Below are 23821 nucleotides of genomic sequence, written 5' to 3' on the forward strand. Positions count from 1 at the left end.
TACCTGCGCCACACAGGGGGCTAGCACGGCACTGGAAAGGCTCACGCTGCTCCAGCTGCCGATACCGGTGTCAGAACGGGCGCATGAGCGCTAATTGCCTTCACCGCGCCGGCCCCGACGGAACATGGCGGAGAGCTACAGGGGTCCGGCGCGGAGGTACATGCCTATGTACCTCCGCGCCACCAGGATAAACCCGCCCACCCACAGGCCCCGATCGCGGGCCAGGCCACCGTGGAGGCCCCCCCCCCACCAGGCCTCCCCCCACAACATGAACACCGAGGTCCCGCCGGGTAGGACCACACGTGAACAGCGCCATGGGACCCGGCCTAACTTGTCGGGCACTCGGCCCATCGCGCGCGGACATAGAGCGGCCCCCAACCGAAGCCACGCCGACTACACCAGCGCCAATTCTCCGGTGACCGGAGAATCGGCGGACCGGCGTCACGTGAGTCACGCTCCCCCCCCCAACACCGCAGCGTCGGAGAATCCCGCCCAAGGATTTCAAAAGGAAATTGGATTAATACTTGAAGGAAATAAACATTTACATATATGGGGCTTAGCTGGAGAATTGAACTTACTGGAGTGGCATGGTAGCTCAGTGGTCAGCACTGCTGCTGCCTCACAACGCCAGGGCTCCAGGTCTGAGTTCAGCCTTTGGTGACCGTCTATGTGGAGTTTGCACGTTCTCCGGTGTCTGCGTGGGTTTCCTCTGGTTTCTTCCCACAGTCCATGTGTAGGTTAGGTGGATAGACCATGATCAATGCACGTTGTTACAGGGATAGGGTAGGGGAGTGGGCCTCTGTCGAGTGCTCTTTCGGAGGGTCGGTGCGATCACGATAGGCTGAATGGTCTCTTGCACTGTAGGGATTCTGTGGATTGCTCAACGGAGGGTCAGCACATACTCGATTGGCCAAGTGGCCTCCTTCTGTGCCCTCTTGACAATGTTTGTTTGTATCCTTTTTTCCATCTTGTTTGTTACATCCTCTGAGAACTCTAATAAATTAGTCAAACACAATTTCTCTTTCACAAAACCATGTTGGCCCTGCTTGATTCGGTTAGGATTTTTTTAATGTCCTTCTATTACCTCCTTAAAAATTGATTCTAGCATTTTCCCCAATGATAGATGTTAGCTAACTGGCCTCGAGTTTCCTGTTTTCTATCTCCTTCCTTGTACAGACAAGTTACATTCGCTGTATTCCAAGCTGTTGGGGCCTTTCCTAATTCAAGGGAAATTTGGAAGATTACAACTAATACATCTACTGTCTCTGCCGATGCTGCTTTTAAGTTCCTAGGTGCAGGTCCCTGACCACCCAGGGGTTTCCAGCGGCCTGGGAGACCCCCGAGGTGCCGTGACGCGTCTTGGCAGCATTGAGAGATTGGCAAGTGGTTGGCAACCTGCAGTCGACAGCTGCTAGCTGAGGCAGTTTCACTGAATTGAAAGGAAGGAGCAGGGCAATCATTTGTTTCGACTTGAGGATCCCTTGAGCAGTTAGTCCTCCTTGTAGGGATTTTGGGATAGCCGGCGTTACGGGGTGGAGGATTATCGTCACCAAAAAATCATAGAATCATAGAATTCACAGTGCAGTAGGCCATTCGGCACATCGGGTCTGCATCGGCAATTGGAAAGAACACCCTACTTAAGCCCACACCTCCACCCTGCCCCCATAACCCAGTAACTCCACCTAACCTTTTTGGACACGATGGGCAATTTAGCATGGCAAATCCACCCAACCTACACAACTTTGGACTGTAGGAGGAAACCGGAGCACCCGGAGGAAACCCATGCAGACACGGAGAGAACGTGCAGATTCCACACAGTGATGAAGCCGGGAATCAAGCTGGGACCCAGGAGCTGTGGAGCCACAGTGCTAACCACTGTGATACCGTGCCACCCTTAATGTTTCTGCAAGCGTGGAAAGAGTAGCCCCAAAAGCAGCATTTGTCATCTGACATGGTGCCCATGTGTTATGGGCATCGTGCATTCTGATGGTAGTTCCCACTGTAATCAAGTAAATCTTTGGGAGAGGGAGAAGCAGGCAAATGGAAACTGACATCCGTTACATCCTGGTCACCTGCAGGGTCAGCCTCATGATGGCAAAGCAGGAGACGGTGCCAGAGGGCATCAGGCACATAGACCGAAGCAGAGATGAGGGTATCCAGTATTATATGTCTTTAAAGGATAGCAGCTGGGCAGCACCTGACGCAGTAGTTAGCACTGCTGCCTCACGGCGCCGAGGTCCCAGGTTCGATCACTGCCCCGGGTCACTGTCCGTGTGGGGTTTGCACATTCTCCGCGTGTTTGCGTGGGTCTCACCCCCACAACTAAAGATGTGCGGGGTAAGGGAATTGGCTACGCTAAATTTCCCCTGAATTGGGCACTTTAATTTTTTTTTTTAAAACACACTACCCACTGCCATCTCAGCACAAGGTCAGCCCGCCGTGAGGTCGTAAAAGCCAGCCCACAGCTGGAAAACAACAACACCTCTGGTGCAGATGGAGTCCCCACTGAAGTACTAAAATAGGGCGGAGAGGAACCCCATGATATAGATGCACCATCTCATCATCCATGTCTGGAAGGAAGAGGGCATGCCAGTAGACCTCAGAGATGTGATAATTGTGACCATCTTCAAGAAAGGGGACAAGTCTGACTGCGGAAATTACAATGGGATTTCCTTTATGTCTGCCACGGGAAAGGTAATCGTGAGAATCCTTCTCAACCTCCTCCTCCCAGTGACCGAAGAACTCCTTCCTGAGTCTCAATGCGACTTCTGTCTGTTAAGAGGCAAAATGGATAGGATCTTCAGCGCGCGACAAAACCAGGAAAAGTGCAGGGAGCAGTTTCAACCACTTTACATGGTCTTCTTTGATTTCACAAAGGCCTTCAACCATGAGGGAGTGTGGAACATCCTCCTCAAATTCAGCTGCCCAGAGAAGTTTGTCACCACTCTCCATCTGCTCCACCATGACATGCAAGCCGTGATCCTCACAAACGGATCCACCACAGACCCAATACGAATGAAAACATGGGTCAGGATGGGCCGCATCATAGCACCAATGCTCTTCTCCCTGAAGCTCCCCTCCGGAAAGCAGCTAAACTGCAGGACAAGTCGGAAACTGTCAACCTCCAACACCTCCAGACCAGAACCGAGACCAACGCAACTTCTATCATCGAGCTGCAGCACACAGATAATGCCTGCGTGTGCGCACACTCAGAGGCCGAACAACAAACCATCTTCACGCATTCACCAGGGCATTATGAGAGAATTGGCCTCAGTCCGAACACCCAGAAAACAAAGGTTCTCTCCAAGCCACTCCTGCCACACAACACTTCCCCCCAAAGACCCACGACGATCCCAGGCCAATATCTCCAGTATTGAGGCACTGGTCACGCTTGACCAGCTGCGATGAGTGGGCCACGTTATCCGAGTGCCCGGCACAAGATTCCCTAAACAAGTGCACTTTACCGAGGTCCGCAACGGCAAGCGATCTCGAGGAGGGCACAGGAACTCCGACAAGGACACTCTGAAAGACTCCTTAAATAAATGTAAACACCCCCCACATGTGCAAATCACTTTCCCTTGAAAGCACAAACTGGGGAAGCATCCGTGAAGGCGCCAACCACCTCAAACATCACCGAGTGGAGCACATGGAGGCCAAGCGTAATGAGCGGAAAGAACTCAGAATCCAAAGCATCTCACCCACCAGCCTCATCAATCGCCACCTGCCCCACCTGTGGCAGAGTCTACTGCTCCAGGATTGGTCCATTCAATCGCCGCAGAACGTCATCCTGCCACCGCCTCCCCTTCCCCGTCTCCTCCCCCGTTAGAGTGGAAGCAAGCCACCTTTGACCTGGAGAGACTGCCAAAGCAGAAAAATATGTTCACATGTGCCTATTCTTATAAAATGAAGATACAACATGCTTGCACAATCTCGCATGAGCAATTGGTGTTTTTATACCATCATAGCACACCCGACACAAGGTGCAGTGTTAACAATTGAGTTACCTGTCAAAGAGGCAGTGTCTCTGAAAAAGTCAGAGGCTTTGACCCCATGCGGCCAGAGCAGCCATCCAGCAATCCACGCATCTCCTCCAAATGAGATTCAAGTGCTTAGATCAATCAGTTGGCAGCCTTCAGTTTGCCCAGCGGTGACCTGCTGGATTGTGATGGTCTGCTACACTTTACACAACCTGCCGTTGCAGAGGGAGGATGGCTGGGGCTGCCAAAGACAAACTGGAATGTGGGACATCCTCAGATGAGGAGGATGATGAGGACGCAGAACAGCGGTCACAATCACACTTGGAGGATGCCAAGATCTCGGGAAGCAGTTATACTCACGCATTTCCACTGGCCCTTAACAATTCAACCTTCTGTCTACATAAAGATCCATCCCGACACCCTGCTGTAAACCCCAACCCCTCGGGAACAAGTACCTGTTGCTTCTGCACTCTGTCAATCATGAACACATAAAGAGACACAGGAGATTGATGGTAGTTATCACACTCAAGCAAACATAATGTAAAATATTTTTGTACAGTTACTTTGGCATCTGTTATTAATGGAATGCACGTGGCACTGGGGTACCGAGAAGTGACCTGGTGTGGGTCAGCAGATCGTGTTCCCCGACCGATTCGCAGTCATTCCTTTCCCAGGAGATGCTGCTGCCTCCACCCATAGGCACCACAAGGTGGGCTCTGCCTCTCCAACATTCATACCATCTAATTTCCCCATTTGCTGCCCCCCAAAGCAGACTGGGGTTTTACACTCCCGTTAGCAGAGTGCAGAAGATTGTTGACCCGAATGTGGCACTGCAGTCAGGTCCTTCCCACAACAGGCAGCACGGTAGCATTGTGGATAGCACAATCGCTTCACAGCTCCAGGGTTCCAGGTTCGATTCCCGGCTGGGTCACTGTCTGTGCGGAGTCTGCACATCCTCCCCGTGTGTGCGTGGGTTTTCTCCGGGTGCTCCGGTTTCCTCCCACAGTCCAAAGATGTGCAGGTTAGGTGGATTGACCATGAGAAATTGCCCTGTGTCCAAAATAGTAAGGTTAAGGGGGGGTTGTTGGCGCCGCACAAAATACGCCGGCACGACTGGCGCCGACTCTCCGCACCTCAGAGAATCGCGCGCTGGCGTCGGACCGGCGTCGCGCAAAAAAATGGCACGGCCGCCAATTTTCCCAGCTGGCGCGGTTTCGGAGAATCCCGCTATCTCTGCATGCTGTGAAGGCTCAGTGATTGTGTATATTCAAGACCAAGATAGAATTCTATACAGTAAAGATACAAAGGGATATGGGGATAGTGCAGGAACGTTCTGTTAATACAGAAGGTCAGCCATGACCTAGTTGAACGATGGAGCAGGCTTGAGGGACTTGAATGGGCGGCATGCCCATTGAGGGGCTGGTTTAGCACAGGGCTAAATCGCTGGCTTTTGAAGTAGACCAAGGCAGGCCAGCAGCACGGTTCAATTCCCGTACCAGCCTCCCTGAACAGGCGCCGGAATGTGGCGACTAGGGGCTTTTCACAGTAACTTCATTTGAAGCCTACTTGTGACAATAAGCGATTTTCATTTCATTTTGTTTCACGGTAGCACAGTGGGTAGTACTGTTGCTCCACAGCGCCAGGTACCCGAGTTCGATTCCCGGCTTGGGTCACTGTCTGTGCGGAGTCTGTACGTTCGCCCCATGGCTGCGTGGGTTTCCTCCGTGTGCTCCGGTTTCCTCCCACAAGTCCTGTTGTTCGGTGAATTGGCAATAGTGTGTTGTCTTGGCCATCTTGCCAGGGAAGGGGGTGCGGTGGTGGGGGGTAGTTCCCCATGGCCTGGAGGACTGGGAGCAGAAGGAGGAAATTAGACCATGCAGAGATTTACTAACTGCTACATGGGAAAGAGCAAGTAGAACCAAGTGACGTCCTTCTTCACTGTGAATGCAGAATATCCCTCCTCCTCTGGGTCTCCTCCACAGGAACTCGAGTGCTGTATCCGAGAACCTATACATTATCTCCCTCAACCCTGATCAAATCCAGAACACATATCAGTTGGAGATGGAGGAAGCCACGTTCACAAAAACAGGATCTAATCCGCACTGGAGTGCTGAATCTGCAGCTTTCCGATGGCTAACTCTGTTAGCAATGAGGAAAAGGACATTGTGTGAAATTCAGACATTCAAAACAGGCTGGTATTAGTTAGATTTTACCCACTGAGCCCTGGTTTCGCCAATGCCTAAAATAACTCTCCAGTATCATGGAGATATCATACATCTTACAATGCCTCACATCACCTTTGGATTCACTGACACAATCTTTGGAATTCTCTATCTTTGCATGCCTCCCTTGTTCATTCACACATTTCTGGTTCAAACCTTTCCTTTACATCAGGTCTTACAGCTTCAAACAGCATTGGTCCCTGATCATCCACACCAACTTGCTATTTCAGCAGCTCTGAAACAGGAGGACAGGAGGGAGCAAGAGAGGGAATGGGGTGGGGGGTTAGGGGGGGAGGGGGGATAGATGTTGTTGAGAATGCCGAGGTAAAGAATGTAGAATCAATTCAGATGCGACCTGCGAGCATTACATTCTCCTTTCACTGTCACTCATGAAGGGAAAGCAAAAGGGTAGAAAAAGCCAGTGAGAAATGTGGGGATCGATTCACCGCTTCCAGACGCTAAAATTGGGTTCGGCGACTGGGCGGAGAATCAGTTTTGGCGCCAGAATTGGGAGCGGCGGCAGTTTTTTAATTCTCTGCCGGCTGAAAATCGGCATACTCGAGGGGTACGCTGCATCGAATATCCAGCGCCTCAGGCCATTGCCTGAGGCCCGCCGCCGATACTCCGTTGCCGACCGGCTGAATTCCCGGCGGCGTGGGATACGCGAGCTCACACCGTGCGGGATCAACGCGTGGCGGCTGCGGGCTCAGTCCGGCGCTCGCACAGTCGGGGGAGGGCCAATCGGTGGGCGGGGGGGCTTCATTCAGGGCTGGGGCAATGTGGGTGGGCGGTCTGGGGCTCGCGAGCGGTCGGAGGGAGGCACTACTTTGGCGGTCCAGGTCAGCGGGCTGAGTCCGCCATGGAGCACAGCATGGCTGCAGGAGGCATGCGCAGCCTCAGAACCAGAAATGAAGGGGATCATATCAGCAGCTAGAGTTGGGAGCTCTACGCCGGCTCCCTGCTAGCCCCCAGCAAAACGGGGAATCGGTAGCCTTTTGATGCCAGTGTTCCTGCCGTGAAAGACCACCGTTTTCACGCCGGCGTGGGGACTTAGTCTCCAAAACGGAGAATCCAGTCCGTGGTTCTCAAACTGGGGTACAGAGAGATTGTCTTTTTAAAAATAATTTTAGAGTGCCCAATTCTTTTTTTTCCAATTAATGGGCAAATAATCAGAAAGTGCTTACTGAGTAAAGTCATTCTTTTGGGTGGGCAATTTGGACGACTCCCAGGTCGCCATGATGGGTTTGCTTCTGACATCGCCAGCACGAGGCCACTCAGGATTGCCTGATGCTGCTGAAACAGCTGAGCTCACGGTTTAAAGCCTTCCCAGGGGTTATATTAGCCGGCTGCACCCCCTTGTATTGGGGCACTGTCGTTCAAGGAGATGTCAGACTAGTCTCACCCTCTCCCACAGCCAGTTTCCCAGTGCTCTGCACAGCCAATATTTTATCAGACTAAGTAAATTTCAGGCAAAATACAGCAATAAATCTGAAATAAAAACAAAAATGTTGCAAATATTAGGTTGGTGCAGACTCGAAGGGCTGAATGGCCTTCTTCTGCACTGTAGGGATTCTATGGTTCTATGATGATCTGGCAGGTCCAGCATTGCACAGAATTTTTGCAGGTGTTTTTGTCAGCTGCATTTTGAAATTCCACCCAGTTTTACTTAAAAAGCTGATTTATGATCTTTGTCAAACATGGCACCAAGAATAGACGGACTCTGTAGGGAAAAGCAGGCAAAGCTATCTGATTGGTGACTAAATAAATACCCTGTTTCCTGAAAACATTCTTTACATGTGGCACTTTCATAATATGAGTATTATATGTTATAATTCAAATGGGGGTCTGTGATTACTAATCTAATCCTCAATACCCACTGATCTAGGAGGGCAAAGATGAGTTATTGGAAGGGGAACAAGAGAAGGAAAAGAGAGACAAACAACCGCATGAAATTAGTAGCAATGGGGAAGACATCGGGCTGGATTCTCCGTTCCTGAGACTATGTGCTGACACTGGGGCAGGATTCGTGGACTTTCACGACAGCAGACCTGGTGCTGAACCTGGATTGATTCAGCGACTGTGGAGGGGCTAGCGAGAAATGGTGCGGATTTGCCAGGTCCATGATTGACATTCGGGAGGCTGACAAGCAGAAGCCGAACATACACATTACAATCCCCACAGATACTCATCCCAACCAACAAGATGGTACAGGTTATGCTGGAGCACGCCCATACAGCTGATGGGTCGACTGGGGCCAGAGGACATCGAGCGGAGTACCCTGGGGGGGAACCTATATGACCTGTGGCCCTACGTTCGCAGTGGGCTGTCAACGGCATGCGCAGTTGCATGGCTGCCTTTCCGGTTGTGGCACTGGTGTTCCGTGGACGTCGATCCGGACCCCACAGCCCACCACCTGGTCACCCCCCTGCTACCAGCTCCTGGCCAGCAGCACTATGGCGATGTTGAATACTTTCCGTACACCCTCTCTCTCTCTCAGCAGCTGCGACGCCAGTTTCACCATTTTTAAAAGCGCAAGTGAACTCAGCCCATGGGAGGCGGAGCATCATGGAAGCTAATGATATGCAAACGGTGTTTACTGCACGTGCGTTCAGGACCACATTGACGCCACTGTTGAAGTGACGGGGAATTGCGATTTGGTATCAAGTCGCCGCCCTCCACGATTTTAGCGGCGGAATCTATTCTCCACCCAATCGCGTTTCCCAAATTTGGGTCAGCCAACGGAGAATCCCGCCCATCATATCTTCGGACTTGCCATGCAATACACTGGACATCAATGAGTAATACATTAAAAATATTACGTCTACACACACTTCCTGAAAATAATTTCCAATCTAAAGTTCTTGGACTGGGTTCTCCCAAAATGGGACTATGTCCCCACGCCGGCGTCAAAACACTGGAGTCTCACTCTAGAGATTCCTGCAAAAAATTACAGCTAATTCAATGCCCTGCAGGGGGCTAGCAGGGACTTGGAGTAATTCACGCAGCTTTAGCTGCGGATACGGGCCCCCGCACTTCTGATTTTGAGTCCGCGCATGCGCACGGCGGCGCTGCCCAGCGGCTGCGCCAAGGGCGATAGCGGACTTGGACCACAGATGCAGACTAAAAAATTATACCCCACCGACCTGCCGTGTGCCCGTGGATCTTAATGCCGGCTGCCTATAAGGGCGGGGGGATTGGACCAGTGTCCAATCCCCACGCCCCCCCACCAGGGCAACTGAGTCCGCAGCTGCCACACCAGCATCCCGACCAGAAATGCCAGGTTAGTTCCACGCCGTCGGGAACTCGGCCGGTCGGGAGCGGAGGATCGTTGGGCGAGGCTCTGGCAATGGGCCCCCAGCCGTGCGCCGTTCTCCACAATCATGCCAGTTCTAGGGTCCTAATTCGGCATGAAATTGGATTCTTCGCCCCTGTGGTGAATGCGATTTCAGCGCAGGGCTGCGGAGAATACAGCCCCTTATATCTACAATAGTGATGATATTTTTCTACACAAATGGGGTGGTACAGTGGCAAGCACTGCTGCCTCACAGTTCCAGGGTCCCAGGTTCAATTCCTGCCTCGGGCGACTGTCTGTGCACTTTCCCCCCCTGTCGGCGAAGGTTTCCACTGAACCTTCTGAACACTTAGGATACCGGAGCATCCGGAGTATACACACCCAGACACGGGGAGAAAGTGCAAACGACAGCCACCAAAGGCTGAGGTTGAACCTAGGTCCCTGGTGCTGTGAGGTAGCAGTGCTAACCCTCTGCTGCCATGCTGTCCTCCATACAGAAGGGAAAATAGACAGAGGAAAAGATTAACCAACATAAAAATAGTGGTTCAAAAAGAATCAGAAAAGAATGGAGATAACAAGGGCAAAACATAGACAAACACCAGAGTGTGGATGACTTTCTAAACTGTAAAATATTCTGTAAAGCTGCTGTGATTAATATATTGAATGTTCAGAAGTTTATTATTTCACAGGAAGCTTCCCAAGACAAGTATCAACTTCATGAGACAATGTTAACAACCTCACTTAGCAGAGGCCTCCTCTATTGTAAGTATAAGAGTTAAAATTTAAAATAAGCTCCCCCTTTGACTCATTTGTTTCAGTCAGTAAATATAAAGCTAAACACGTCCCATATTTAAACCTTGTTCTGCACTTACTTTTCAGCTCTCCAAGTCCAGCAACATGGATACTAAAATTGGCCTTGATGTCCCAAAATGGAGAACAGAAAACACAATGGGGTTGATATTTAGTGAAGGTAGAGAGAGGGGGCTTTACATAGACATAGAACTTACAGTGCAGAAGGAGGCCATTCGGCCCATCGAGTCTGCACCGGCTCTTGGAAAGAGCACCCTACCCAAGGTCAACACATCCACCCTATCCCCATAACCCAGTAACCCCACCCAACACTAAGGGCAATTTTGGATGCTAAGGGCAATTTATCATGGCCAATCCACCTAACCTGCACATCTTTGGACTGTGGGAGAAAACCGGAGCACCCGGAGGAAACCCACGCACACACGGGGAGGATGTGCAGACTCCGCACAGACAGTGACCCAAGCCGGAATCAAACCTGGGACCCTGGAGCTGTGAAGCTGCCCCCACAGTTCACTAACAGGACCACAGTCACTGCCTAGGCTTTCACGTGCAAACACTTACTTGGCACACCATCAGAAGGCATTTTCACAGCACTAAACTGCATTATTAGTGCTTGATATGGGTTTAACTAAACAAGATTTACCTTTAAAGAATAGCCTGTGTTTGCAGAATCTGAGAATTTAATGTTAAATTATCAAATATAATTTCATTTATGGTGATGCCCGTTTATCGTCAATTTACACTCCTCAGAAATAAGTCAAATTTTAGACAAACTTCCATGCATCATCTGACGTTATTTGGAAATAGAGAGAGAAGATGAATATTTTGATCAATTTCAGAATTTATCAGTACTTACTGAAAACTCTCCTTGATTAATGTTAATTCACAGCTCAAATAACTACAACAATTTTACTAAATCGCTGCAGTCAAGATAATTGATCCAATGGGTTATAGGGCATTGATGTTCTTGGTGTTAAATGTGGGGAGGAATCTTGTGAAGCTCCCAGGAGCAGGAAATGAGGCGGCAGCGACACATTACTGAGCAGGAGGCCAAATGTCAACTCTCCAATGGCAGGGTGAAAGTTGGTTAAGTTAGTGGCAGATTGCACACGGATTGAACTTCCCCACAGCAAGAGGTGGGAACGTGTCTTCAATTCGGGAGCATGCCACACGTGCTCAATGCTTCACCAGATTAAATAGCACCTTGTAAATTAAGTGCAACAAATGAGAAACATGTGTCTTCAGAGTCACAACTACATGCTATAGTTGTATAGAACCTTGGTACGGCCACACTTGGAATTATGCGCACAATTCTGGTCACCACACTATCAGAAGGATATGGAGGCTTTGCAGAGGGTGCAGAGGAGGTTTACCAGGATGTTGCCTGGTCTGGAGGGTGCTACCTATGTGGAGCAGCTGAATAGACTCGGACTGTTTTCATTAGAATGACAGAGGTTGAGGGGTGACCTGATAGAGGTCTACAAGATTATATGGGGCATGAATAGAGTTGGTGGGCAGGCACTCTTTCCCAGGGTGGAGAGGTCAGTCACCCCGGGGCATAGGTTTAAGGTCCATGGGGCAAAGTTTAGAGGAGATCTGCGAGGCAGGTTTTTTACACAGAGGGTGGTGAGTGCCAGGAACGTGTTGCCAGGGGAGGTTGTGGAAGCAGAAACATTAACAGCTTTCAAAAGACATCTCAACAAACACATGGATAGGATGGGTATAGAGGGATACGGCACAAGGGAGTGCTGAGGGTTTTGGCCACGGGTGATATCATACCGGTACAGGCTTGGAGGGGGCAAATGCTGTATCGTTCTTTGTTCTTTGGTTAAAGTGGCATGCAGCAGATGAGATAGTCTTCCCAGTGGACTTGCACAGAGCAGGAGCTGCTTTTCTTGTGTGGCGAACTTTGATGAACGCGAGGCAGAAATATTAAGGCATTCTGAATGGGTTGTGGCTGTGAAAGGGGAACAGGCATTGCTGACCGAGGGAAGGAGGGAGCTGGCAGCTCTATGAAGACTTGTGGTTTACACATGGAAGGTCATTGTCAACAAGCATGGTGGTGGAGAGATCAAGAGTTATACAGGGAAGGTTAATGGTGAGGTCCCAAAAGTCAAGGGTAACAGAGGGGACATCAAGGATGATAGAGAGAGGTAAGAGGCTTGTTAATGACAGATGGCAGGCTGAGGGTAATGCAGAAAGGGAGGGGGTTGACCAGCAGTGAATAATAGTTGGTCAAGGGTGATGGGGATCACAGAAAGTGGAGCAAAGATGCTGGAGCAACACAATGTACAGCCCCTTGACACCCTTGTTGCATCCAGATTTCAGCCAGAATGAGGCCCCTGCAAGGTCTCTTGATCACCCCATAAAATGTTGCTGTGTACGTGTGAGCAGATCCAGGGATTGCAAACTCCACACAAACAGCCTGACTGATGCTGCTGGATGGCAACAGAGAGGGATCCCTAACTGAGCGGCTGGACCTTTGACCACATGAGTTAACAACGGGGCCAGGAACACGATTGGCTGAGGCCCTTACCTCTGCATGTCTATTTAGATGTCAGCTATGTAATTGTGCATGGCCAGCAGTTCTGAAGGCCCAGTGCGACCCTCAACATGAGAAGAAGATTCTGACAGTGTAATGCAGTCTATCTGTCTTTCTGCTTCATGAACTTGGATTCAAATATAATTGACGTTGACAAGATATTTAACAGCTATTAACAATCCCAAACTAACAATTAGTAAATCTGGCAACTTTCAATCCAGCTTCTAAAATTCACAGGTTCACAGCCAGATTTTTCAAATTCAAAATGGACTGTCGTGAAAACAGCGTCATTCGGCAAGACGGAATGGGAGTTGTAAGAAGGATTCTTATTGAAATCATAGAATCATAGAATTTACAGTGCAGAGAGAGGCCATTCAACCCATCGGGTCTGCACTGGCCCTTGGAAAGACCGCCCTACTTAAGCCCACACCTCCACCCTATCCCCATAACCTAATAGCCCCATCTAACCTTTTTTGGATACTAAGGGCAATTTATCATAGCCAATCCACCCAACCTGCAGATCTTTGGACTGTGAGAGGAAACCGGAGCACCCGGAAGAAACCCACGCAGACACGGGGAGAACGTGCAGACTCTGCACAGTCACCCAAGCCGGGAATCAAACCTGGGACCCTGGAGCTGTGAAGCAACAGTGCTACCGTGCCTCCTCCACACCCTTCAACACCTCCCCTTGCTCCCGCATCGCCGTCGACATCTTGCCAAATCCTCCTTCATCGGGGCAGAATTCCTTCAGCGAGGTCATCATCTCCATTCGATGCTTGTCAAAATGTTTCAAAAACAACCGTTCAAACGCCCCACCATCACTTCGGCCAGCTTATCCACAGTAATGGGCACGGCCCCACTCAGCAAGCTTACTCCCGCCATCTTTCCTCCCGTCAAACTCCTCACCAAACTCGTCAGCGTACTTTCATTCGTCCCTGTGCTTTTTTCTGGGTTTTTGACATCCATTAGTTGCCTTAAGCTTTCCCACGAACGATCATATGAAATACTCCCCAAAACACTGGGTACAAATGACCAAAAACCAAAGGCTCTAAAGGATCCACCAAATATACGGACTCCGCCAACAGGCCGCCACCGCCAGTTGGGAGGAGTTAAAGAAGGAAGCAGAGCTTGGGGGACCAGATAGTTCAGATAATTATCGGTGTGAGACTTGGTTTGGGGGGCATTTCCGGAGGCACCAGCATCTACCTTGCTGGAAAGATACTCACGCGTGTGTGTGTGAGGGCGGGGGCAGGTTTCGGTGGATGAGGTAAAGGCCAGCTGGGAGGAGGAGCTGGGACCTCTGTTGGAGGAGGGGATGTGGAGTGAGTCCCTTTGTAGGGCGAATGCTACATCATCGTATGCCAGGGCCAGGATGAGACGATTATTTTGAGGGGTTGAGAATAAGTGTGAGCGGTGCTTGAGAAAGCCTGCTCGCCATACGCAGATATTTTGGTCCTGTCCCATGCTGGTGGGTTTTTAGGGGTCCTTTTCCCCCTCCAGAGATGCCCTATCCTCCACCAGAATCCTCCCATAAATCGCCGAGATGCCCCCCCTCCAGCCCCATTACCGACAACATCCCCTCCAGCAACGAGGTGTTAGTGAGGCCAGACCTGGAGTATTGTGTTCAGTTTTGGTTTCCTTACTTGAGAAAGGACGTACTGGTACTGGAGGGTGTGCAGAAGAGATTCACTGGGTTAATCCCAGAGCTGAGGGGGTTGGATTACGAGGAGAGGTTGAGTAGACTGTACTCATTGGAATTTAGAAGGATGAGGGGGGATCTTATAGAAACATATAAAATTATGAAGGGAATAGATAGGATAGATGCGGGCAGGTTGTTTCCACTGGCGGGTGAAAGCAGAACTAGGGGGCATAGCCTCAAAATAAGAGGAAGTAGATTTAGGACTGAGTTTAGGAGGAAATTCGTCACCCAAAGGGTTGTGAATCTATGGAATTCCTTGCCCAGTGAAGCAGTTGAGGCTCCTTCATTAAATGTTTTTAAGATAAAGGTAGATATTTTTTTGAAGAATAAAGGGATTAAGGGTTATGGTGTTCAGGCCGGAAAGTGGAGCTGAGTCCACAAAAGATCAGCCATGATCTCATTGAATGGCGGAGCAGGCTCGAGGGGCCAGATTACCTCCTCCTGCTCCTAGTTCTTATGTTCTTATGAACGGTGCTCCTGGAAAAGTCAGACAGTATCGGCAATTCTGAGCTTAAAGCCCTGTCTGTTAGTCGCTGTATTTGGGGTGTTGGACCAACCAGAGTTGAGGAAGAGGCGGGTACATTGGTTTTCGCATCGATGTTGACCCGGCGACGGATACTGCTGAGCTGGAGACAGGCGATGTCACCCAGTGCCGAAGCATAGCTGGGTGATTGGATGGAGTTCTTGTACTTCGAGAAGGCCGGGTTCACAGTGAGGAGGTTCCGTCATAGATGGCAGCTGTCTATATTGCACTTTAAATATCTGGTCACTGTTAGCTGTCAGTGTGGGGAAGGGAGGGACGGGATTGTTCTCGGTGACATTTTAGCCATTTGGGGTTCCTGTTACTGTTGCTGCTTGCATTTCCTGATACATGTGTTGGTACAACTTTTTGATATAAAATGTTAACATTTCAGTAAAAATATTGTTTAAAAAATATATATTTGAGAGTGAAGCTTCCCCTTACTTATGCTGCAGATATGAGGTGGGGAGAAAGTGGAGCAGCAGCAAGACTAACTGACCACCATTCCTTGCTATTAGCAGCATCAGGTATCTCAGTACCACAGGAACAAATCTTGATTTCATATTTTCCTGTACACTGCAATCTAAAGAGGCACATCATAAGAGTAAACGAATCTCAGCGAGTCCCAAACCAGCTGTTCCCTCCCAAAACAAAACAATAATTGTAAACTATTAACAAACGAGAATGTCCTAAATGTATTAAAACCTATGTAACGATTTGTAACAATTTCAGCTTTGGCTCTGTTAAACCTCCCACCACGCTTGCAACCAGAAAGTTTCTTCCCTTCGCCATCAGTCAAATTACGTTTTTGGGATCTGTTGGACTTTGCTCTTTGCAATCTCATGATGCCATTTGCAGCACAATGGAATATACTAGTAATGCTCCAAACTCAATCACATCCAAAACAGATTTGGGGGAACTCAGAAATGTACAAGAGGGTAGAAAGTGTTCAGGAAATGCTTCATCCTTTGAGTTTGCTTGATTGGAATGCAAAATACGACAATGCTGCTGCTTGTATTTGGCACCGTATTAAACACCAACAACAGTCAGCTAGACGTAAATACCTTTTTTTTAAAAATAATTTTTACTCAGATTTTCAACAGATTTTAACCAACAAAACAAAGAAAACAGTTACCACCCCCCCCCCCCCCCCCCATACAAAAGCATTAAATTAACAAAAATAATGAGCATGAAACCATGAAACCACACACCCATCCCCCATAGCGAACAAGTAACTCTTCCCCCCCCCTCCCCCGGGTTGCTACTGAAGTTGACCGCCCCCTAATGCTCCGCCGGAAGAACCCTTGCACCGACCCCCTTAGGGCAAACTTGACCCTCTCCAGTTTGATGAACCCAGCCATGTCGTTGATCTAGGATGCCGCAGCTTGGGGGCTTCGCGTCCTTCCACTGTAAAAGAATCCTGCGCCGGGCTACCAGGGACGCAAAGGCCAGAATTCCGGCCACTTTCGCCTCCTGCACTCTAGACGTAAATACCTTAAGCATGAACAATACACAAAGGAATATTCTATATTCTCGACAAATATATACTCTATAAACAAAGAGTAAGAATTAATGTGTCTTTTTCAAATTGGCAGTCAGTGACCAGTGGGGTACCGCAGGGATCAGTAGAGGACCCCAGCTATTCACAATATATATTAATTATTCAGATGAGGGAACACAATGTAATATCATCAAATTTGCAGATGACACTATGTTGGGTGGGAGGGTGAGCTGTGAAGAGGATGCAGAGATCCTTCAGTGTGATTTGGACAAGTTAAGGACGTGGGCAAATGAATGGCAGATGAAGTATAATTTGGAGAAATGTGAGGTTATCTACTTTGGTAACAAATTCGAGAAGGCAGAATGGCCATTAATTATCATAGAATATACAGTGCAGAAGGAGGCCATTCGGCCCATCGAGTCTGCACCGGCTCTTGGAAAGAGCACCCTACCCAAGGTCAACTCCTCCACCCTATCCCCATAACCCACCCAACACCAAGGGCAATTTTGGACACTAAGGGCAATTTATCATGGCCAATCCACCTAACCTGCACATCTTTGGACTGTGGGAGGAAACCGGAGCACCCGGAGGAAACCCACGCACACACGGGGAGGATGTTCAGACTCCGCACAGACAGTGACCCAAGCCGGAATCGAACCTGGGACCCTGGAGCTGTGAAGCAATTATGCTATCCACAATGCTACCATGCTGCCCGACTATTAGGAGAGGGGACTGTGCAATGATACCAAGGTGTCCCACTAGTCACTGAAGGTAAGCATGCAGACACAGCAGGCGGTAAAGAAGGCAAATGGTATGTTGGGCTTTATTGCAATAGAATTACAGTACAGGTGCAGTGATATATTGCTACAATTATACATGCCTGTAAGGCCTGGAATATTGTGTGCAGTTTTGGCCTCCTTATCTGTTCTTGGATGTTCTTGCTCCAGAGGGAATGTGAGAGAAGGTTTATCAGACTGATTCCTGGGATAGGGGACTGATGTATGAGGAGAGATTGAATTGGTTAGGATTGTTTTTGCTGGAGTTCTGAAGAATGTTGGGGGATCTCAGAGAAACCTATAAAATTCTAACAGGACTGGACAGGATAGATGCAGGAAGGATGTTCCGGATTGTGGCTGTGTTCAGAACCAGGGATGACAGTCTGAGGATACGGGGTAGACCATTTAGGACAGAGATGAGGAGAAATGTCTTGACCCAGAGAGTGGTGAGCCTGTGGAATTCCCTACCACAGGAAGAAGGTGAGGCCAAAATATTGCATGTTTTCAAGAAGCAGTGGGATGTAGAATTTATGGTAAAGGGGATCAAAGGCTATGGGGGGAAAGGGGAATCAGGCTATTGAGTTGGATGATCAGCCACAATCATAATGAAAGGTGGAGCAGACTCGAAGGGTCTGTTACTTTTTTCTAAGTTTTTATATGCACAGCTGACATTTCATTTGAGGTTTCTATACATTGGGGGAGATATATTATTGACACAAAGCATCTCATCTCAGCTGGAATAAAAACTGACCACCCATCAGCCTCACCCAGTTAATTGAGTTTTAATCCACATTGCTGTCACAAATAGAGGCGTAAACAACAAGCAAATATTTACCTAAATCAATGAGAGATGTGTGCCTCCAGGTGCTTTATATCTGCATTTTGTTGGAATGCAGTAAAAATAAATACAAAGCCTTTCATAACTGACCCCACATAATATAAACCAGTACAGATGCTGCCAAGGGTTTACTGGATCCAGTTTAGTATAAAGGGCCCTTAGATACCTATGCACTGCAGTGGTACTGGTTTAGTACATTCTCACATGGCTTACATCTCCTAATTTATGAAATTAGCAGCTTGAGCCTCAGGGACATTCATATCCAATGTTAATAAGTTGGATGCAAATTTTCTCTCCTCTCAATTTGATTGTCCATTTAAAGTAGACAACAGAGAGGTGCAAACCTGTCAGAACAAAAGAAAAATAACTGTGCCAAATGTATGCAGTAAGAACATTAGCTGATACCCCATGGAGCAGATAGTTTGTCTTAGTCCATTTGAATAATCAGACAGAGGAGCCTCCAATCAGGAAATGAGTTTTCCATTTTTCCCAATACTGTTTCCTCAGAACCCCTTTAGAACATAGAACATAGAACAGTACAGCACAGAACAGGCCCTTCGGCCCTCAATGTTGTGCCGAGCCATGATCACCCTACTCAAACCCACGTATCCACCCTATACCCGTAACCCAACAACCCCCCCCCTTAACCTTACATTTATTAGGACACTACGGGCATTTAGCATGGCCAATCCACCTAACCCGCACATCTTTGGACTGTGGGAGGAAACCGGAGCACCCGGAGGAAACCCACGCACACAGGGGGAGGACGTGCAGACTCCACACAGACAGTGACCCAGCCGGGAATCGAACCTGGGACCCTGGAGCTGTGAAGCATTTATGCTAACCACCATGCTACCCTGCTGCCCCTTTCCTGAAGATGATGCCATGGGGACTGGATTTATAGGGCAAGCTGGTCCTTAGCTTAAATTTCGGGCAGGGTACACACCCATGATCCCACTGGCTAGCCCCCAGCAAATTAACACTGGGAGCAGGATTTAAGGCGAGAGCTCTGTCCCTAGCTTGGTAAGAAATCCTGCCTTAGAGAACTGCTGACCTGTAATGAATGGTGGCCACTGCTGGGACTACAGGCAAGCCAACTATGCCAGGTGGGAAGGGTTAAAGGGATACGACAAGGGGGGTGGGCGGAGGGGGTACTTCAATCCCAAAGATGCTTTCCCACCTTTGTTCGACACCAACCCATGCAGCTAAGTCTCCAGTAAAGCATGTGCTGGCCCCACTGCAGATAAAACACCATTAATTGGCTATTTAGGGTTAGGGTTTATTAACAGTTTAAAAAAACATTCACGGGGTGGGTGGGGGGGTGCGGTGAAAGAGAAGCCTACTTTGCGTTTCCAAACGCAATTTATAGACCCATGAGGGAGACAGGTCATCCGATACCTCCCCTTGCCATGCTATAAAATTTCAGACAGGTTGGGGATGGGCTGCTAGCTGGCAGGAAAGCCTCCCACTTGATTTTACATGCCCCTCCTTCAAACGGGAGAGCGTAACATCCCCCACAGGTAATGGTTGCTTACTATTCCATGCTCAGATGGTGCCCCACTTAAAAGTCGGGACCTGCACAATTTCCTGCAGGACAATTGGGCAGTAATCAAAAGCAGGAACCCTGACTGATTTTTTTTTGACCCACATCTAGCCCAAGATTACAAATATAAAGCCATGCCCCTCCTGAATTCCTTGCTGAGGCAAGCCAACTCAGCAGGTGGACAGTATTGAGTTTACACAGGTGAAAATGGTCAAAATTAGATTGATAGGTTTTTGGTGTGGAGGGTATTAAGGCAGTGTTTTTGAAACTTTTTTTCCCGGGGACCCATTTTGACCAACCGGCCAACCTTCGGGACCCAACCCGGCCGACCTTTGCGACCCACGCCGGCCAACCTACACGACCCACGCCGGCCAACCTTCGGGACCCAACCCGGCCGACCTTTGCGGCCCACGCCGGCTGACCTGAGCGACCCATCATTTTCTCTTAACTTGTTTTTGGCGCCAATGGTCCCTTTGGCCCCCTGAACTTGTAAACAAAAAGGCTGCTGTATAAAAAAAATGCGGCCGGACTGCACATGCGTGGCCGATCGTGGCCATTTTGAAGGCCGCTTGCAGCCGGCATAGTTAAAAGCTGGCTGCTGCGGCTGGTGCACGCGGAACTGCGCGATCGAGAGCTCCGCTATGGACGGCTCTGCGGCCCTCCCGACACCCGCCCACGACCCACCCGCGGGTTCCGCCCCCGAGTTTGACAATGCCTGTATTAAGGGATAAGGACCCAAAACCAGTCATGAAAGTTAAGCTGAAAGTCAGCACTGATCTAATTGAATAGTGGAACAGCCTCAGGAGCCTATCTGGCCTCCTCCTTTTCTGATGTTCCATTGATTTTCCCGGCTATATGACAAAGCTCCACGTGCACAGTGCTTTATCAAATGAAACACTGGAGTTACTACGGAAATTAAAATTAAACTAGGGAATTTGTCAATGTTCAGTGCTCCCATGTTATACAATTCTGCTGACTCTCAGAGCATATCGCCAAACCAGTTCGTCAGGTTAAAAAAGTGCCTGGAACAGAAAGCTAAGGGAAATGGAGATATAAATAATAACTTGTAACTTGTGGGGATCATAAATTGAATATATCGAACATCTCCTGCAGCACAATCATTTATTTTGTTTCACTAATAAGAGTCAATAAGTTGGGTTTCACACATGCCAAAAGGTGCACCCAGCTCATGATCACGTTCAAACTAATTGGTTGATCTTTTTCATTTATCTGCTGCTGCAGTCAGGCTCTTCCAATGTATTTCAAAAACAATAGCAGTAATGTATACAATTTTCACACACTGATTGCTGATCCAGTTATTTGGACCAATCCATTACCAGACGTAAACACATAGATAGAAGCAAATTACTGTGGATGCTGGAATCTGAAACAAATAGATGTATATCATACAATCAGCAAATACGTTGGGAAAGGGAACTGTGAGCTCAAAGCTAAATGTCCAATCTAAAAAATGGTTGCAATGAGGTTTTCAGGCCTGTGGCTCTTCGCAAACTAAATAAAGACCATAAACCAAAATTTGACTTCACAATTAAATCTAAACACAAGTTTCAAAATCGGCAACTCATGTCTGCCTAGACTGTTACAATTTGTCATCTTGTCATCTCAAATGATCCACATGTTGGAATCTCATTTCTGGAGATACCTTATAAATACCTCAGCACAAACCGACCTGAGTGAGCGATTTCGACCGGTTGAACACACTGTTCTCCTCCATACAGGAAACAGTTAAAATCACCATGAGGTCGAGGGTCAGCACTTTTTTTATGTGAAAGGAAATGATAACAATCGAGTGAAGGAGAAGTGATGAGTTCCCTCAGCTCACAGCATCATATGTAACTGTCACGAGAGTTAATGGATTAAAGAGCAAAATAAAGACACTGGCATGTCATTTAAAATGTCAGCAATTTTAGTTTTGTGTTAAAATTAATATCTATTCTCCCATAATCTGTGCATATAATCGTAGGTGAATCAAATGCACAGACTGAAAATACTTTGCCATTCACACAACAAGAACCATTCAGAAATCTCAGATTAAATAAGAGCATCAGGAAAATAAATGAAAATCATTCCACTTATTGTTTGTTTGTTTTGTGTCCACTAGCACAGAATATCTGTACAATTAACTATACTTCACCACACCATTTGTGAAAAACAAATGGACATTTTTGTTCTTCTAAAATATTTGCACAACACACTAGTGGGTACTTAAATACCATAATCCTGAAGCCCCTAGCAGCAAACATATCATAGTCAGAATCTGTGCACACAGAAAAAGCACAGCAAACATGAATGCACATCTGATACTAGGATGTCAACCACACCCACATTCAGTCATGAAGCACACTACACCTGAGACTGCCTTTGGTTCGGGCCCTCAGTATTTAATGCTAAACATATCCAAGTGTCTTTTACTTTGACAGGTGCGTTTCGGTCACGGTGCAGCAGCCAGTTGTGGGTCAGCTTTTACAAAATTACTCATCAGAAAACTGAATTCACATTTATGCTTATTATGTTTTGCAGATAACAAAAGCTGGTGATGCAGCATCACTGTTGGCATATAAACTGATTATGTAAGTCACTGACTCAAAATGCTCAGACAAAAATAAAAAAAACTGAAGAGTTGAATAAAACACAATTTCAAAAATGAAGTAAATAATGTAACCATATGTTTGGCAGGCAGGTTTTTATAATTGTGTATTTAACACACGCACACACCCTAACCTCACCCCACCCAACAGACTGTGGAAGGTAATGAGATAGGCTGTATCCTAGTGCAATGTTGTGAGAAGCTCTGTGTGTGTATAACAACTGGAATAGCAAATAAATCGGAGATGGGTAAGAAGCTTCGCGTGTTTATACTAGGATAAGCCCAAGATCCACACCAGGATCAAGTGTCTTGCTTTCCAAAGAGAGGAATGATCATCTGGTGGAGGCGGGTTGCTGTCAGACAGGGCCTGAGCTCCATCACCGGAATGAAGAGCTATAGAAGAGAAATGTGATGTGCTTCTCGTCGCTCTTCCTTGTCCGTTTTGGCGGGGTGGGTGGGGGGTTCAGTCAGAAGTAGAATTGATTTTAAAAAGCAATGAGCACACACACACACACAATAAGGAGGTTGATTGACAAGTGATCACAACAGGCTTTTCCTATCATCAAATTCGTCTCAAATGAAGAGGTCTGCAACCTGTGACTAAAATAAGCAGCAGGGATGTGAGGGTGGGCCCGGATTAACCCGGTGAACACCTTCTGCATCCCTGAGGGAGGGGAGGGGAGGGGAGGATGTGTAAACATTCTGCTTACTTTAGCATCGCCTCTTCCTTCTCCTCCTCCTCCCGCTGCCTCTCCAGCACGGCCATGATGATGCTCCTCTCCTCCTCAGTCAGATGGCTCAGGTCGGGCATGGTGGGTGGCGCGGCGGGTGGCCGGGGACCGCGGGGGCCCAGCGGTGCCGACATCTTCCCCTCGCCCTCAGCCACCGCCACCACCCCGCCGCCGCCGTCCCCGTCCCCCGAGGGAAGCACAGCCGCCTTGTCCGGGGCGGGCGGGTGGTCTTCGCAGGCAGGGAGGGAGTTCTCAGGCGGCCAGCCCGCCTCTCAGCATCCTCTCCCCGCAGCCTCTCCACTCCGCCATCCGCCTGCTCCTCCCGAGCTGCCTCCAGCTGCACCTCCCTGTCTCTCTCTCTCTGCCGCTGGAAAAGGATGGAGAGAGGGAGGAGCAGGGGATGGAGGTGGAGTCTCTCTCTCTCTCTAGCTCTCTGTCTCTGGTCCAGCTCCGGAGTGAGGAGAGCACAGTGGAGAGGAATGGTCGGACTCCCTCTCTCTGGCTCCCACTCGGGAGGGAGAATCACTGGACCCCTCCCCTCCCAGCCCCACAGCAGCACCAACTCCTCTCCAAACCCCTATGTCTCCATAGACATCAGGGCAGCAGCCCTGTCATAGGTTCAATTGATCGTTCCTGATACAGAAGATTCTGAATTGCTTAAAGACTGTGCTCAAAGCTTGTTGTATGTATGGGAGGAGCGGTTCCTGTGTCAGTGAACCACCTCCTCCAACTCATCCAGTCTGAACACCCAACTTCAGCTTC

At 48.6% G+C, this 23821-nt stretch overlaps 1 protein-coding gene across 32 annotated transcripts in view; it reads right to left on the minus strand.

Annotated features, from left to right (window-relative positions):
• Window positions 1-23592, minus strand: part of LOC119967772 (regulating synaptic membrane exocytosis protein 1-like) — a 1070524-nt gene extending 1046932 nt beyond the window's left edge. For 9 of the 32 annotated variants that reach the window (XM_038800731.1, XM_038800737.1, XM_038800741.1 and 6 more), the window contains exon 1: window positions 23039-23575. In XM_038800731.1, coding sequence (XP_038656659.1) covers window positions 23039-23193 — 155 coding nt within the window. In that variant the 5' untranslated portion in view covers window positions 23194-23575. Of the gene's footprint in view, window positions 1-23038 lie in introns of all 32 variants that reach the window. The other 23 variants (XM_038800738.1, XM_038800745.1, XM_038800736.1 and 20 more) reach the window with 6 other exon arrangements.
• Between the last annotated feature and the right edge of the window lie 229 nt (window positions 23593-23821).

Source organism: Scyliorhinus canicula, chromosome 6, assembly GCF_902713615.1.
Source record: "Scyliorhinus canicula chromosome 6, sScyCan1.1, whole genome shotgun sequence".
NCBI classification, from domain to species: domain Eukaryota; kingdom Metazoa; phylum Chordata; class Chondrichthyes; order Carcharhiniformes; family Scyliorhinidae; genus Scyliorhinus; species Scyliorhinus canicula.